Genomic DNA, 18,777 nt, shown 5'->3' with positions numbered 1-18,777 from the left:
TAATTCCGAGCCACTACATGGCGTTTTATAATGTAAATACAATAGATTGATTTAAGAATTGAATGAAGGCAGTTGTAAGCCTAATGTATCAAATTAATTTTTTTATTGTTTTAATCGAGAGCTCATCTTTGAATTTTACAGCGTTGTCATCCAGTGTTTCAACTATAAAATAATAAAATTAATTATGGGTAGCTCTGCAGCCTGGCAAATATTGGCCACCGCTACACACTCTCCTTCCTAGTAGTAACGATTCTCTCGAAGTTCTCTCTTGTCGGTTTTTGGTTGGAGATATCACTATCTTCCAGTTGAAAGCATGGTTTTAACATGCCGATCGAAACTATTTTTATTTCCCCCTGAATTTCAATATCGAAGTAATTATCTTTTCTGGATTTTATGGAATACGGTCCAAGATAGACAGGTTGTAGTGAAGAATTGTTGTCGTAAAGGAATAAGTGTGAACAATTTGAAAGTTGTTTTGAAAAGAAAACTCCGTGGGTTATTGTAGAAATCATGGTATATAATTCTCATGGTATATAATAATCTTCCATATAATTCTCTGCAAGGTTTGAGAAAATTCAGACTGTGTTATATCAGGAATTGTTGAAAAGAATTCTCCTGGTAATGACACGGCAGTTCCGTATACTAGCTCTGCAGATGAGCAACCCAAGACTTCTTTGATGGCTGCCCTTATCCCCAGAAGAACGAGAGGCAGTGCTTCCAGTCAGGATTTTGATTCTGATAACTTTTAATCCCTTCCATTATCGTTTTTCCCAGTGGTATTAAAATGGAATTAAAACTTCAATTTTAAGCAAACAAATACGTTGCATTTGAAAAAACCATGATAGTAACGCATACTAATATATGTGCTTAATTTTTGTAAGAATAGTGGTGATCAAAATCATCTAAAAATTAAGTTCATAAAAGAAAAAATAGTTTATATTTACTACCACTTTAAATATGAAAATAAAATCTTCCGTAAAATTCGGAAGAGTTCGTCTGATTTGAAGACGGCATCTGAGTCCTTCTCTTTGTTCTGTGTTGTCTCTTGATCAATCCATTTGCTTGGGAATGATAGGCTGTTATAGTGTTGGTAAGAAATCCTAAATATTTTTACTTCGCGCGAAATAGCTGGCTTTAAAAAATTTTCGACTTTGGTCGGAAGTTATGCGAGTTGGAATTCCAAACTTGAAAACTAGTTGGAAATAAAAAGCCTTGGGTATTGATTCTGCAGATTTATCTTCGAATGGAACAGCTTCAATCCTTCGTGTATAGCGACTCAATGATAGTTAAAAGATATCTAATTACATCGATGTTTAAGTGCTTGAATCTATATTGAGGAATTTCGAATTCTCCTAGTGCTGACTGTATATGTTTATGTATTTTAGATTGTTGACATGATAAACACGCTTTCGACAACAGCTGGAAGTCGTTATTGATATTCGGCCATATGAATCTTTTCGTGTTGAGTTTCCTAGTGCATCTAATCCCTGGGTGTGATAGGTAATGGATAGATGAATATATTTGTCGACTAAATTTTGAAGGAATGTATGGGCGGTTACTGTTGGTAGCACATCACAATAAATAGATTCCCCGGTGTCTGGAATGGGAATTTTAACCATCTTTAGTCTTGGGTTATTTTTCAATATGGTTCATAATTTTGAAATTCTGGTATGTTTGGATCATCAATCATCGAAATTATGAAGATTCTAAAAACAGCGCCTATTACAACATTTTCCTCTCCTGCAATATATTGAATATTTGTCGAAAATTGGATATTGGGTTGGATTGAATATTATCAAGCAATATAATTCGGTTGTCTTGCTTGTCTAGGGGAGGCTTTCTCTAAATTTATCTGGAAAGCAAAAGTGATAAATTTGTGGACCCTATAAATTATGAAAGTTCTTCCTTCTAAAATGTACTTGAATGCTTCATTGCAGTGTTAATAGACAAAAGTTCCCGATCATATACTGAAAAGAAGTTGGATGGAAGTATTTCTCCCTATTGCAGTAACAAAAGCGTCACATCTGAAGGATACAGCAGCGTTACTAATGGGTGAAATAGCATAGTAGCATTACAAAGGGCGTTTTTAAGGTTTCTAAATGCATTCACAATTAAAGGTATTTTGCAGTTTTTGCTACTCCCATTAGGTAATGATGTTAATAGTTGTTGCAGCTTAGCGCAATTTGGAAAGAAGCAGTGATAAAAATTAATTATTCCTAAAATCTTGCGAAGACTAGGGGTCGATGTAGGCTCAAGTGCACTTAGTATCTCAAATAATTTCTGATGATCTAAAAACACATTTTTCATTATTGATGCATAAGCCGTAATCACATTTAATCTTTTAAAAACTATCTTTTAGTGTTCGCCGGTGCGTTTTGTCATTTGAGGAGGCAATCAATTTGTCTACATAGCAGAATGCAAACTCTAACCCTGATAAGACCATATTCATGAATCGTTGAAAGGTTTAAGCTATGTTACGTAAACCAAAAATCATGAAAGGAAATTCAAACAACCCGAAAGGGATAATAATTGATGTTTTGGAATTTCGGCATCGGGCTCTGGAATTTGTTGATACGCTCGAACTAAGTCTATCGAAATTTTCTTTTCCCGTGTAGAATAGAACCAGTCAGTGAAAAATGGTTAAGAATAGCGGTTTTGTTAAAGGCCCTATTATCTCCACAGGATTCAAGTCGCATGATTTCTTTAAGGTGAGGTGTAGAGAGCTAACCCAACTACTTTTTGAAGGTTTACAACGACCTTGTTGCAACATGAAGTTAAATTCCTCTTTTGTTGCTTTTAATTTTTTAGTGAAAATCTTCTAGCTCTTGCGGTAACAAGAACTCCATTCTATGAAATTGTAACTCTTAGTTTTGTTATGACTCAATGTTGCGACTCTTAATTTTGTTATTTACAAATGTTGATCGTAATAGATCAGAAAATCGTTAAAGAATATCTTCGTTTTGATTTTGTACTGCATTTAATGTTAGGTTATCAACACGATAACAAGGCATACCAATACAGGATAGGGATGTTGTGCCATCAATTTGCCATTTTTACTGTCAACCAAAAGGTGAAAATGAGACAAAAAGTCAATACCTATTAATGGTTTATAAACATCTGCTAACAAAAAGCCAATGAAATGCTCGTCTCACTCTCAAATCTAGTATTAATAACTTTCGTCTATAAGTTTTAATTTTGGTTCCGTTTGCAGCAAACAGCTCTAGTTTGTCAACATATTTTTTTTCTTGAGGTAATGTGGATATCATCGAAATCTCCACTTCTGTGTCGATTAAAAAATGGGTGGCGGTTCTTTTGTTCCGAATAAAAAGACGACAGAGTTCCACCCTTTGTTTGACGCTCGATCTTGTTATGCTAATCGCAAGGTTTATCGCATCGCAAAGCTTTGTCGCCAAACTTAGAATGATAATGACATATACTGTGTTTGAATTACTGAGTCTATTACAATAATTACCACTAGAGCGGAATCTATATCGTGGCTGATTATAGTACTGCCTTTTTTAAATTCGTTGATTTGAAGTGATAGTTCAGAAACTTTCTCCTGTAGTTTAACTATGACATTGTTATTATTCTGACAAACAATAGCAGCGCTCTGTAACGGTGTTGATTTTATTTCCCACATTTTATCGGCCATTGTCGCCAATTTTATTAAATCATCTTTACTGATTGATAAAATGCTTCTTATTTCTAAGGGCAATCCTTGTCCTTAGCCAAAGTGTTCTAAGAAACGGTTCAGTTACTTTATCAGTCTCCAAATTTTTCATTTCACATAATAGCTGAGGAAGTTTTTTATTACCCAATTCGACTGCGGTTAACAGCCTTTGAGTTTCCGTATCTACGAACAAAGCGATTGGCCAGTCTTTAATTGCAGTGTATTGTCCGTATTGAGGTGAATTCGTCATTATATCCGACACTTGTGATAATATTTCGGCTTCGATGGTGCTTAGGACATAATCATATTTTGTTTGATCAACAGTTATTGAAGCGTTTCGGAATTGTGCTTCCAACTGCAGAAACCATATATTTGGATCCGGTTTCCAAAACGGTGGAATCCGGTTGTCTCCAATGAAGGGTAAGGATAAAATAGCTTACTTCCTCTCTCATTTACTTCTAAATAAATAAAAATTGACGTATTAAAAACACGGAGAAAAACTATATACATAACTTTTCGTACTACACACCAGAGAAGAAAAACTAAAGAAGTTGCCATCCAGTGTTTCAATAATGAAAATAATTATAGGTAGCGCTGTAGTCTGGCAAAAATTGGCCATCGCTACAACAGATTTCGTGGCCAAATCTCCTTATAATCCCCTTTACTTGTTTGATTCTGTGACTGCTGTCAGAGATGCCAACTTGTTCCACTTTATGGAAACAATTTTACTTGTGGTAAAAAAAATTATGTTGAATTTTTGGTTTGTAAATTTGATTTAAAGCAATGTTGCCCACCATTACATTTAAATTTTTCAAGAACTCACATAACTTGAGAGTTTAGTTCGTAATTTTTCAGGGTGAGCAATTAAAAAAGTATTGGCGAAATAAAACAATTTGTGCATTTTTTTTATTTTCTATTCTTTGCCACTTCCCAATATCTTATGCTAACAGAGCAACAGTTAGCATCTCTGTTACTCTTTCATATCTTCTGACACCGATAATAGTTTCCATTGTTGTATTATAGCCATTATTTTTTTAAATTACATCAATCTATAATATACTCAAAAATCTATTAAGTAATTCTGCAGATAAGATTCAAAGATAAAAATTTATTTAAATAATTTAAATTAATTAATTCTCCTAAAAATTTTTGAAATTGCGGTGGCAGAAATGCAATTTCAGTGTCAGGCACCGGTGGTTGACGCAGCCTAAATGTAATTTCAGGGTTAGCCACCGGTGGTTGAAGCGGCCTAAATGTAATTTCAGTGTCAGCCACCGGTGGTTAACGCGGCCTAAATGGAAAGTCCAGTGTCAGCCACCGATGGCTGACGTGGTGCTCAACGTGTTAAGAACGTTACGTCTATAAGAGATTTCAAGTGTAAAACGATCAAATAACTAATCTTGACATCGATAGGAAGACAGCCACTACTCTCCTCAGACTAAGAACAAAACATCATAAAAACATGAAAATTTCTACAGATAAGACTAGAAAATATCAAAACTGTGGCAACTGTCTTAATGTGGAACTGACACCATATCATGTTTTTAACTGCCCTGCAGTCGCTGCAGGCCTTCACCTCTTAAACTACCCCACAGAAGAGGATTTGTATTCTTTTAGTGCCATAGAAATAACAAAAACTATTCAAGCACACCATGAAATATGATTCAATAGAGGATACGACACCAACCAACCAAGTGTAAAATATGTTTTTTATGACTCAATAAAACCTCATTGTCATAGATGACAATTTCTAACTTATTCTTCCCAAAAATAAGTTGGAAATGAAATAATATTACTAACAGCGAGTTATCTATTCCATCTAACTATTTACATACTTTTGCAGCCATTTTTTAACGACCTACATGCCAATGTTCTTTATGTATTCTTGGTGAATGGGTAAAATGCCATTTCGTTTCCTCGAGGAGCAAGCTATGTCATTTCCATATCCATGAAAAAGTAGTACATAAGCCTAAATTAAGAGGATATTTTCCAGTCTAAAGATATTTAAATTACAAATGTTAAATATACGTTATTCAAAATTGAAATAAAATATTTATGTTATGATGGATATTGATGTCTTCTTATGATTGATGCAATTTAATGAATATTAATTGTTTAAAAATAGCTATTTGTTTTGAATGTAGTATTTATTCTTTTTTTTTTAAGCCATTTATCAATGTCTAGTATGAAATGAAAAAAATGTGTTTTTACTCAAATTATATTTCTACAGCTTTTATTGAGTTATAACTAGAAGAAACAAATATTCATCCCATAGAGATAGTTGAAAAATGGGCATCACGTTTTGCGAATGAACGTTTACTACAACCAAAGTAAAGCAGGATAGGATTGTTTTATCTACAAAAAAAATCATCACATCGTCCGTGTTCTCCAGCCAAATAGCCATTATTTTAAATTTCGATAGAAGCAGAACCTGGTTGTGTTTTCCGAAAGTAACATTCGTTGTCCATTTGAAACTTCTTCATCGCAACTAAACAGCAACGCAGAAGGCGAAGAGGCCGAAAACAAAAAATCAAGTAAAATAAGGAGTGAAGATAAATAACCTTTAGCTCAAGAAAAGAAGACAGAAACTTTTTTTCTTATTTCCGATTTACTTAGGGAAGCAAAAAGAGCATTTATTCATTCGCCCAACAACTCGAGCGCACGTGTACGTGTTTCTGTTTTAAAACATCTCTTTCTGAAGAAGTTTTTATCCACATGAAAAAAGCGATTAAATTTTAAAGTTGAAAAAAACATACAAGGTCTCCTTTGTTTTAAGAAAATTTTAATAGCGATAGAAATATCAATATCGTGAAAGCGCAGGAAGGAATTTCAATTTTTTTAACGATGAATTTAATGTTACATATACACAGAGATGCCAAATTGCTCCGGACAGCAAATATATATTTTAGAGTGGTAGTTTATCAATTGCGATTCTTGGTTCAATAAATTCAATTTAGTAAATTTTTATCCACCATTATTTCTAAATAATTCGTAAGCTTATATAATTCACCACTCATTAAGAGTAATGTTATGCTGTACCATTTAAAAAGCAAGCAAAAATAGTCAAATACTTGCAAAATTTACTTTGTAGCTCTTTACCGCTTTTTTAATGATTTTGGCGTGTCCGGAGCTGCATACATATAAAGGCTTATACAACTATGTCAAACCGATAGTACAAGTTAGAGAAGGATATCACTAGGATACATTTAGGGTTACGGTGAGATTCGAACCAGCTATTTTAACCCTATACTTGCGTGCTTATTACAAAATACGACTTATACAACTATGTCAAAGTACAGGTTAGAGAAGGATATCACTAGGATACATTTAGGGTTACGGCGAGATTCGAACCAGCTATTTTAACCCTATACTTGCGTGCTTATTACAAAATACGACTTATACAACTATGTCAAAGTACAGGTTAGAGAAGGATATCACTAGGATACATTTAGGGTTACGGAGAGATTCGAACCAGCTATTTTAACCCTATATAGTGTTTGGCGGAACAGCGAGACCGCTCTGACAGGGTAGTTCCCATGTAAAGACAATTAAGCTGTGGTGAACCTTATAAAAAGCTAACAAAAATAACCAAAAATCAATTTTTTAGTTCGTAGTTTTCTACAGTTTTTTTTTAAAATATTAATACGAATGTGAAGTAGTTGGCATCTCTGTTTATATTTACGCGTAAATTTTTTGCAAGCAAATATGTGTTTAAACTTTTATTAATTCGTGATTGCCGTAGTTCTATTACTGTTACCGAAATTAAGTTTGAAAAGGTTCTATAACAGTTTATTTTCTTCCTACGGTTAGTTACAGTTTTGTATTATTTTTTTTTACCTCGACAGCACGGCGAAACCATTTTTCAGCAAGAGTAAAATTTTTATCATCCATTGCTAACATTCCTAAATGAAAATAAACTCGTTCATTCACTTCTTTCGTTTTCAAAAGAGCCTTCAATCTGAAAAAGAAAATTTTTATCATGTAAAACATAAAAGACGTAAAAAAGAATATAAAATTTAACTAAAAAAGAAAATGTTTTAAACGCATTTTAAAAAAAGAAATGCTTAGTTTGGATAGTACTGAGTTTCAAAAATCCAATCTAACTCGTTAATATCAGGCTCTATATAAGTCAATTGCCAACATTCATTCTTTCTGGGAATAGATTTTCCAAGTGGTAATTAAACAATTACCGATAAATAATTTTTCTAATAAAAATACACTTACGTTTTGACTGGGTTGAATTACACTGTAGTATTCACTATTATGCTTTTATATATTTGTTGTAATTGTTTATATATAGTGGTGGTCAAACTCATTTATACTTATAATTATAATTCAAAAAGTTTAATGGAATAACATGAGTTTCGCTGCCACTTTAAATAGGAAAATAAAATCTTACACGAAAGCCGGAAGAGTTAGCAGTTATGTAAGTGGAAATAATACGTAATAATTATATATTTACTATACCTAATTAAATATTTCTTTCTGTTACCTACCACTTAAGATATGTTAAGCACTGTTGCTTTGATTTCAGATCTAAATATAAATATTTATACCAATAATAAATTATAATTATCTCGTTTCTGTAAAATAAATCCTAATATTGAAATACTTGTGCTTCCAATTTCATTGTTATTGAAAAATGAAACTGTATTTTTTAAATGACACAAAATAATATAAATTTTAAAGATTATAGCTTACATTTCTATGCCTGTTAACTTTTAATCCTTTCGAGGATGAATTTCCTCAGTGGTAGTAAAATGGAATCTGAATTACAATTTTAGGCAGAAACATACTCTGTATTTTAAATAAGTTTATGTGGACTAACACAGACGACGACGATCTGGGTTTGTTAAGGTGCCTGCCCGCGTTAGCGGGCACCTGACCTCTTAATCTGATATTGTGCCCTAGGGCGACTGGTACTAATGGCATTAGGAGGACTAACACAGTACTATAACATACTAGTTTATATGCGTAATTTTTTAAAAAATAATGGTGGTCAAAAAGACAATAAATTAAGCTTATAAATGCAAGGAATATATAGAAAACATACATTTTACAACCACTTTAAATATAGAAATCAAATTTTACGCCAAATGAATAAAAGTTGGCAGGTATGCATTTCATATGTGGGCAAGATTTCACTAATGGAACAAAACTTATGTTTCGATGTTTAAATCTTTGTACTTACTAAAACTGATTTAAAATTATTGTCACCATTACACATTTCAAATTCAAAATTTAACACCTAGTTTTTTCTACAAAGCGATGAGAATTTAAAAAAATTGGCAAAAATAGCCCTAATGCTTCAGGAGTACTTTCCGATTCTCTATCACTTTAAAAAATCTTCTGCAGAATCCGGAGCAGGTAGTATCATTGAGGTTTTTCGGTGAAAAATAATACGATTTATTTGTTTCGCTAATTGATACTATTTATCAATTTACGAAAAGAAAATGAAGTTTAATTGTGGTTCTCTGATTCAAATTCGACAACATTTTTATTTATTTCCCTTACCTTATTTATTTCTTACTTTTTAAATTTCAATGCTAACGAGTAAAATCTACAAATCACAGAATTTTCAAACATTAAAAACATTGATACGAAGCATGACGTTTTTGCAAAAAAGCAAAATGTTAGAATAAAATTTTATGTGATCTAAAATATTAGAATATTTCATTATAAACACAAAAATCCAATTTTAAAGTTACGTGATATTTTGTACCATTGCCTTTATCTTTGATTGAATCTGAATCAAAAAATCTGAAACTATGATGTGTCTGGTGTAAGTTTATAAGCCTGATCGATGCATATATAAATAGTGGACATCCAAAGTTCGCGATCCTTCCTAAGATAGTTAATTTGAATTCGCGATTTCCAAAGGCATTATTAATTTAAATAAAAAGGTATTGGATTGGAAATTCAAATCTTTTGATTATTCTAAGCAATCATTTTACAGTGCGCATTTGCATTCGTAGGTCAGGTATATTACACACATGAATCGGTAGAGAACAGAAAGCTAAAAATCGGACCAAATAATTTTCCATCAGGAAAATTAGGGATATCAGGACGGCAACGAAACCTGGTCCCATTGATATACCTTTTTCTGAATTTCATTACCAGAAAGTTAGATTTTTACTAATTCGTTGAGGATATCAAACAAATGAGCTCTCGCGGGCCTTGAAAGTTTCAAAAAGTGTTAACTAACAGGAGATAATACTTGTTATATTAACCCTTTGCACTCGAAGTTCTTTCATCAGTTATAAAAAAAATGGACGCCACCACTAACGTTATGAAAGATTTTTTACAAACTTACCGTATTATATCCGGAGATCAATGAATGAAGTGGTAACTAAACATTAAGTTGAAAAAAATTTCACAATTAAAGTAATACAGTTGACATTGGTGACTGACAGTCACCTCTCGAGTGCAAAGGGTTAAAAAAGTAAGAAAATTCCGTCTTGTTATAAATTTAAAGTGGTTTCTTAAAAAAAGTATACTGGATTTAATGACACTATTAAACTTTTAGGGCCCGTGGTTACCCAACAAAATAAGTTACATCTCCTTACCTGTGATATGCTGTTTTTCTCATGTTAGGACCTCCAGTCTCTTGTATCAAAATGGCCGAATTTAGTAATGCTTGCTATAAACATAACCAAAAATGTATTCATTTTATAAAACTATAGTACAGTTACGAAAAATTTTATTAGGGAATGCAATTACGGAATTCCATTAAGAAAAAAAATGAGAATTGGTAGAAACCGTTTAAGTAATCGGAATAATTTAACAACTTTGCAACAAACAACAGATATTGAAAAAGTTAGAAAAATAAATTTAGATGTAAAAACTGCCAATCTAAATTTCTAAAATTACAATGAAATTAAGACCTATACATTTTTTATCAGCATCTTGAAAAATGTATTACCACTTCTTTTACAAACTCTAAAAACTCAAACAACAAACAAGGAATTTTACTTATATTAACTAACTCACCTTTAATAAATTTACTTTATTTGAATATAACTTAAATTTAATAAACCTATCTTCTTAGAATAATTTTCTGTTTCCCATTACAGAGGCATGTTTAGTATGGTTTCAGCCTCATATTTTATTATTTAAGACTTATTATTTAAAATAGTTTTATCTTTAAGAATATATCAAAGCTGTATATAAAAACCCTGATAAGCTAGATGTGATGCTTGCAATTGAAAAAAAAATTATTATTGAATTGTTACTTCGCTACCAGTGTTATAAATTGAGCTCCTGGGTTGGCAGCTATGAGGAATTTAGCTCTGAGTTATTGCAATTTTAAGTGCAATTTCGAGAAGCTTTTTTTTCACTTTTTTGCTTTAAACTATAAAGTATCAATCTTTTGTTGCAAAAAGATTTGATTTCGCTCGACACCTTTATTTTATAAGTTCCTGCTTGAGTTAATGTCAAAAGTAAAAAAACAAGAAGAGAGAGCGATTAGATATTCTTAGATATAAATCTTAATATACATATTGAAATTCTTAAAAATATGAAAAACTTAATTCACAAAAGACAAAACCGTTTCCTCTTTGAGTAGTTATAAGGATATAAGACTCGTTTACGAGAAAATAGCTTCTTATTTGAACCTTCTTATTGAGTCGAACAATCTGCATTCCTAAGTTTAAATTTTTTTCTAGTATTCAGGTAATCGTTCATTTTCTTACAATTAGCATATTGTTCTTACATAAAATTTTAGCAATTATATACATTTATTAACCAAATTTTCTTCGTTTTTTTTGGAAAATATCGGTTTTTAATAAAAGAAGAATGGTGAATATGAAGCAATCACAAGTTTTGGTGAGCGGAGCCTCTTAGTTGTTAAAAAATTTATAACAAAGTTATTATTCAAATAAATGTACTTTTGTCCCGTGTCACGAAGTATAGACGCAACGGATTTAAAGTTATCTATCGAAACCGTGGTTTTCTTGAAAAGCAATGCTAAGAAGCAAATGTGAAAGGAAACTAGACTTAAATCTGAGGATATGACATTAATCTCTTTTGACAATAAATATTTTGTTAGTTATTCTTACCTCATGCCTGGGGTTGATTTTTAAAGCCTTATTGAACGATAAAAGAGCCATGTCTGTTTTCCTTTGTTCTAAAAGCACCACTCCTAACTAAAACAAAGAAGACTGAAAATAAGTTTCACAGAAGTTAATACCAGAGATTCCAAACTATTTTAAGCTGTTGCGAATTACTCTTTACAATAGTTGCGAACTAAAACAGAACAGTGGTATACAAAATTCTTTTAAATCTAAATTATTAAAATAAAAGTACATTATCCTTGCTAATTCCCGCCTCCCAACTCTGATTATTTTTTAAATTTAGAGGAAGGAGTAGATAACCGTTTGGATTAGGAACTCTGTTAGCACTGTATTAGTCTCTGGGTAATACAAGAATAATGTAAGAAGTATTTCATGCAAAACAATATTATCATGGTGAGTGCGAATGCAGTTAAACTCAAAATGAGAAGTGTAGTTTGGTTCTAAAAATAAAACTTATATCATATTTCCTGAAAGAGTTCTCCAACTAATATTAAAATATTTGCTCTAGTACTAGGTGCTCCAAATTCATCGACTAAGTGAAAAATCAATTAAAAAAAAAACTGAAAGTGAGGGAATGGAAAGATTGCTCTACATAGAAAACTAGTTTTTATACTCTCACATACTTTTAAAGATCGTCAACAGATTTATCTAGAAAAACAATAAAAAATCGTTTTTAAGTAAAACACCCTCTTGGAGAATCAACGTGACGCAGATTTAATATAAGGTTAATAGATGCTTAATCAATTATTTCAGTTATAATTGGAAACAACAGAAAGCATATTAGAATAAGTACTTTGTTTCTCATTAACACATTTAACCCTAAAACTCTTGTATTTTCTTGTGCACTTTGATCAAAGAAATAAAAAAGAGGTACTTTTTTTAATTTGTAAGCAAAGAGAAGGACTCAGCAACAGACATTCGTATCCATCAGAATATCTGGTCAAAAGTAGTCGGACACCTAAAAATACAGGAGCTGTACAAAACTACGGAAACACTTCTATACTAACTGTATGTAAACAATCTTTCTTTTAGTATTATATATTTGGCCCTTTCTACGATGACAGCCCACAACAGAAAGTCTGTTTCTATAGATGTGGAGCTAGTATATTGCGTTTCATTATTTTTAAGTTTCTCTGTTATTTTATTTGTTACCATATTTATAAGTATTACTTACATTATAGTGAATGTCGGCATTGTCTTCATCAAGGTGTAGGGCTTTTTCATACACATTTTGTGCCTCTTGAGTTCTGTAAAGAGAAAACAAAAGTTTAACTCTCTAATATTCCAAAACGAAACATTTTTAAAAAAAATTAACAAAATATTTACCTATTCATGCGAATTAAAATGTCACCTCGATTGATATAAGCTTCTATGTAATCTGATCTCATACGAATAGCTTCTTGATAAAGCTGAAACGAAATATGAATGGGTCAAACTTAAGTATTGGATAGTCTCTCAAGACACAGTGAGTTTCGTTAAATACGATTTCTTTAAAACTGAAGGTAGTAATAAATACCAGGGTGCGTAGCGTTTTTAAAAAGTGCTTAAAGGTGCTTATTTTCGCTTTTTAAAAGCCATTAAATGTGCTTTTTTCATTCGGTTTTTTTCAAAAAGTGCTTAATTTTCCCTTTTTGAAAATGAGATTTTTCCTTTACCATGTTGATTTTCGCTACGAATTATGCAAAAAGACTCTGTTTTCAGTGTTCTATTCAACGTTTTCTCGTAGTACCAGGGTGCGCAGCGTTTTTAAAAAGTGCTTAAAGGAGCTTATTTTCGCTTTTTAAAAGCCCTTAAGGCCTTTCGTTTTTTAAAAGCCCTTTTTTCATTGGGTGTTTTTAAAAAGTGCTTAATTTTCCCTATTAGAAAATATTTTTCCTTAACCATGTTGATTTTCGCTACGAATTGCGCAAAAAGACACTGTTTTCATTGTTCTATTCAATGTTTTCTCAATTAATTTAATCCCAATCTATTTCGGCCTATTGTCAGTCAATAGCGCCATTCGTTTCACATGATTCAAAATTTCATGATTTTTGACAGTTGTCAAAAACAATGCCATTATGTTTTTTTAAATTTTTAATTCTTTTTTTTGACATGATCGTTAAAGCAAGATAAAGCCGTCAATTGTCAAAACTTTCTAACTCTGCCTAAATATGATATTTTTTTAAAAGTGCTTAAAAATATTTTTTGAGTTCTTGAAAAGTGCTTATTTTTTGTAGAATAATTTGGCCACGCACCCTGTTAACTAATTAAGAGCAAACGCATCCAGGGCTACCAGTGGTCTACAAAAAAAGTACCAAAAAGTGAGAGTAATCTAATGACCACAGCAAACGGAAAGAACAACTCAGAAACGAGTGGTATTACCAGGACGACTGGGTCATCAACTATAACAGAGTCACAGAGAAGGTAGTTGCCGATCCATCTATCCCTTACATAACATTTTCTTTGTCGCAGACAGTTTTTTGGCAATCTCTATTTTTTAAATATGTAAATAGTTGCATGTATTTTCTCTATTATTTCCATTTTCATTACACCTGAGTAAGTGTTAAAGAACTAAGCATTGTATTGTGGAATTACAAAACAGATAAAGTAAAACTTCTGCATAAATTCATATTTGATGCAAAAGGTGATAGTTCTAATCAAAAACGACTAAGAAATGTTAATGGTTTTGATTTCTCATTTGAAAGCAAAGAATTTAAAAATAAGTTAAAAGATATTGGGAAAAAAATCACACTTAACGAAATTATATATGTTTCTAACATGATCAATGTTTCATTAGAAGGTAATAAAACAGAAGTAGCTAAGAATATTTTGACCTTGTTAATGGATTTAAACCAACTCGCAGAACTTGAGAACGACGACAACGCATCTAGCTCTGAGTCAAAAGAAGAAATAAATCACAAAGGAGAAAACGAAATTAATCAGAATATGATAAATAAAAAGAATGAAAGTGATTTTTCAACGAAGTGTAATATTGAAAATAAAAATCTTGATTCTTGTATAAGTGATAAAAATAATTCTTGCAGAAATTATGAATTTCAAACTGCTGCTATTAATTATTCTGATATCGAAAGTACTATTTCAAAGTTCAATGCAGAATCGCAGGAAAATATTGTTTATTGGATCAAATATTTTCAAAATATTATTTAATTTATCTGATTTACAAAATTTCCTTTTAGCGAAAAGATCTCTTGGTTGTAACGCCTCTTCATTTGTCAGAAATGTACCAGAAATAAATTCATGGCAAAAATTAAAAGAATCTTTGATTGATGAATTTTTTCTTCGTGATCTTTTGAGTAAACGTAAAATGACGGATGCTGAATCCGCTCAAGATATTATTTAAAGATGAAAGAGTTATGTAATTTTGGAAAAATAGATGCTGCTGCTTTTATGCGTTATGTAATTAAGGTTATTAACGATAAACAGGAAAACAAAACTGTTTTGTACGGCTTCAAAATTTTGTCTGAATTTAAAGAAAAACTTTAAGTTTATGAAATAATAAAAAGTGATTCTGCAAAGAGTAAAAGTACTTTCGATAAAATCAAAACAAAACATGACTTTGATAGTAAATATAATTTTTATGATAGAATAAAAATAGAATACGATAAGTTTAATGTAAAAAAAATGGTTACAAATTTGAATAAAAATAAATATGAATATAATAATGAAAAAAATAAGATATAATGCAGTTGCTGAAACTTTTAATAATAAGGTTTGTTACAATTGTGGTTTAAGAAATCATATTTAAAAATATTGCACACATAAAGATAAGGGCTTAAAGTGTTTTAAATGTGAAGCGTTTAAGCAAAGCTTCTAAATGTCCAAAATGAAATACAAAAACAAAAGTTTCTACTTTAAATGTTAGTGTAAAAACAAAACTATATAAAATGGTAATAATTGATAACTTAACTGTGAAAACTTTGATTGATACTGGACGTCAAGCCACTTTAATCAGAAAATCTGTATTAAAAAATTAAATTCCAAAGAACTATTTCCAGTCAATTCTACTCTAAACGGATTTGGTAAATCAATAGTTACTCTGTTAGGTAATTTCAAAGAAAATATTGAAATTGATGATTTCCAATGTTCTGCTGAAATGTGTATTGTAGAAAATGATGTGATGCTATTATAAGCCTTAACCCCTTGGGGACGGGTGATTCATAAAAGCATCGTACAAAATCAGAATCTTTTTCCTCAGAGAAAATTGTTCACCCTCGTGATCTAGTTCCTCCAGATGAACCTATTGTTATAGTTGTTGGTGCTATGGCTCATGGACAAGTAAGTATACACTTAACTGACCCCTAATTAACATGATGTCTCAAACTGCCTTACTTGGTCCCCTTACTTACTTTATTTAACAAAAGCTGGGCACCTGGGCCGCGCAGAAGACCCATATCCCATTCATCGTGAAATTACAGTAAAATTAAAAAATATAAGCAGTTTGTATACAGAGTCTCTGGGCCCCTTAATAATTTTTTTCAATTTAGCATCTGAATATAAATAAATAAAAAACGGTAACTTAAATGCAGACATTGCTAATTTGATAGACTTACTTTGCTTTTACTTTAGTTATTGCTAGTTTAATCATATATATAATCATTGTTACTTCAAAGTATAACTAAATAGTTTTATTTTAAACTAAGTAATGGTGAATTAAAGAAATCAAACAATTATAACCCCGCCCACAAATAAACTACCAAAAAACTACTTTGATTACCAGTTTTATCTTTTTGCCCTGATTGATACGGTTATATGCTTGCACGTATTTGTGACAGTCGGCGCGAAAGGGTTAATGTTTTAACGCAGGGTGAAACACTTATCAATGAAAAGGATATCACAATAGTGTTCAATCAGTGTTTTGATGAAGTAAACCAGTGTTTCCCAAACTTATGAGTTTTGTGTACCATTTCTAAATTTTTCGTAATGCTGTGTACCACTAATAAAAAAATGAATGTATTTCTTACTATAAAAAATTTGCCCGAATTGCCATTTAAAAATCACAACTGGCTGTTGACACCACTAATTAGTGAATGTTAACTCTGCAAAAAATAGCCAATAGAAAAATACGTAATCGTAAATTTCCATGGCTAGCTTTGTTTTTAAAGAAAAGTTTTTGAAATTCTCGTTTGTTGCAAGATATTTCGTATAAAAACTCGTAACCCCACTAAACTGTTCCCGTACCCCTGGGGGTACGCGTACCACACTTTGGGAAACACTGAAGTAAACCATTTGTCTATTTTACAAATCGATCTTACTACATCTAATGAGATTGATATTAACATAGATCCTAGTGTTTCTAATGATTTAAAAAATAAGTTACAACAAATAGTTTTAGATTATGTGCCAAATAAACTTAAGGCAACAAATGTGGAAATAAATATTTTAGTTAAGGATCAGGAACCGATATTTCTTCAGCCACGTAGATCGCCGTTTTCTGAAAAAAAAAAAAAAAAAAAAACTGTCGAAGCTCAATCCGCTGAATGGTTGAAGCAAGGGATAGTGGTGCTTAGTTCAGACCAATGTAGCCCCGTTGTAATCGTTGAGAAAAAAGACTTATCTCCTCGTGTGTGTATAGATAACAGAAAATTAAATAAACTGATTGTGAAAGACAGATTTTCCTTCCCATTAGTTGAAGACATTTTACATAGATTACAAGGCTCGAAAATTTTCAGTACAATTGATCTTAAGAACGGATTTCTACCTATCGATGTTAATAAAGATAGTAGAAAATACACTTCATTTGTGACACATGAAGATCAATATCAATTTCTTAAGGTTCCCTTTGTACTCTGCAACTCTCCCGCCGTATTTCAAATATTCATTAACACCATTTTCCGAATTTTTATCAATGAGGGTATAGTTTTACCATATTTAGATGGCATAATTATTTTGTCTTCCTCCCTCGAAGAAGGTATTGAACGGCTAAATCTGGTTTTGAATGTTGCAAGCGAATATGCAATTGCCATCCTTTAATCTAAATTTTTTTCATTCCTGTTTTTATGTATAGTGGCGATTAATATCATTTGAAATTACCTTTCCTATCACAAGGAAAAGGTATAGTATAGAAAAGTAATTTTAAACTACGGAAATTCCACAGTAGTTAGAGAGCATATACATTCAAAATTCCCAATAAGTCGATGTATATTTTTATTGAAATTTTGCTAGCATACAAATGGCCTATGCCTATGTCAAGTCTTTACCTAAGTGTCGGCCCCGAAGGGGCCCTAACTCATTCGTCGCAGTGAATAAAATTTAAATGGTGAGCCTAAGCTCAAAAGCAGGGGGGGGGGTGGTAATATAAATCGCAGTTGGATACATACAAATGGCAAGAATCATATATCTATATATATACAACAAAGAAAAATATAAAAGTGGTGGGGAATAGACTAAAGAAACATTGTGTTATAATTGATTTGTAAAATTAAAGGGTATATTTATGAAGGTATGTTTGTAAATTAATACATTTGTATTTGTTAAAAATATATTTGAAAATTAAAAGAAATATGCCTAAACGTTAACACTGATCAACATAATTCCTAAAATAAAAGAGAAGTTAAAACCTTTTAAATTTCTAACACCGTCACGAAACATTTATTACGAATTTAAAAAAAATTTTGTCCACACTAAGTAAAATTTTCGAAAAATCACATCACTGTAGTCAAAATATATTTCACTCAACTGACAAAACATATCATAATTTCATTACCATTTCTTTTAACAGAACCCTACAACCACCGCTTGAGGTCACAGCCGAAATCTGATTTAAAAGAGTTGGATATTATTCATTAACGCGTGATAATTTTAAGAATGATTAAGTTAGAAATGATCTGCCTTTTTTCATTGATTACTGCAATTTAATCAGTTTCATAGACAAGAAAAAAGCAGCTGGGGAGGTCTGCTTCAAGCTGTAATTCGAAATAGTGATTTTTTTCTTCTTCTCTTTACCCTCAAATAATGTTTTCAGAATATAAAGGGGAGTTATGTTTAACTTCAGAAGTTTTATCGGACGTCGCATTTTTACTTCTTCCAAAATTCCTA

The 18,777-nt window shown here is 31.4% G+C and overlaps 1 protein-coding gene across 1 annotated transcript in view; it reads right to left on the bottom strand.

Annotated features, from left to right (window-relative positions):
- The window catches only part of LOC107453034 (protein O-mannosyl-transferase Tmtc3), a 105,465-nt gene that overhangs the window by 21,217 nt on the left and 65,471 nt on the right, over nt 1-18,777 (bottom strand). Inside the window, exons 14-18 of the mRNA XM_016069693.3 lie at nt 13,069-13,151; nt 12,917-12,989; nt 11,728-11,814; nt 10,237-10,310; nt 7,508-7,628 (exon numbers count right to left, since the gene is read on the bottom strand). Coding sequence (XP_015925179.1) covers nt 7,508-7,628; nt 10,237-10,310; nt 11,728-11,814; nt 12,917-12,989; nt 13,069-13,151 — 438 coding nt within the window. The remainder of the gene's footprint in view (nt 1-7,507; nt 7,629-10,236; nt 10,311-11,727; nt 11,815-12,916; nt 12,990-13,068; nt 13,152-18,777) is intronic.

The sequence above is a fragment of the Parasteatoda tepidariorum genome, chromosome 9 (genome assembly GCF_982258835.1).
Source record: "Parasteatoda tepidariorum strain Cologne lab strain chromosome 9, Ptep-v5.0, whole genome shotgun sequence".
In the NCBI taxonomy this organism is placed as follows: Eukaryota; Metazoa; Arthropoda; class Arachnida; order Araneae; family Theridiidae; genus Parasteatoda; species Parasteatoda tepidariorum.
This window is presented reverse-complemented; position numbering and strand designations above follow the sequence as displayed.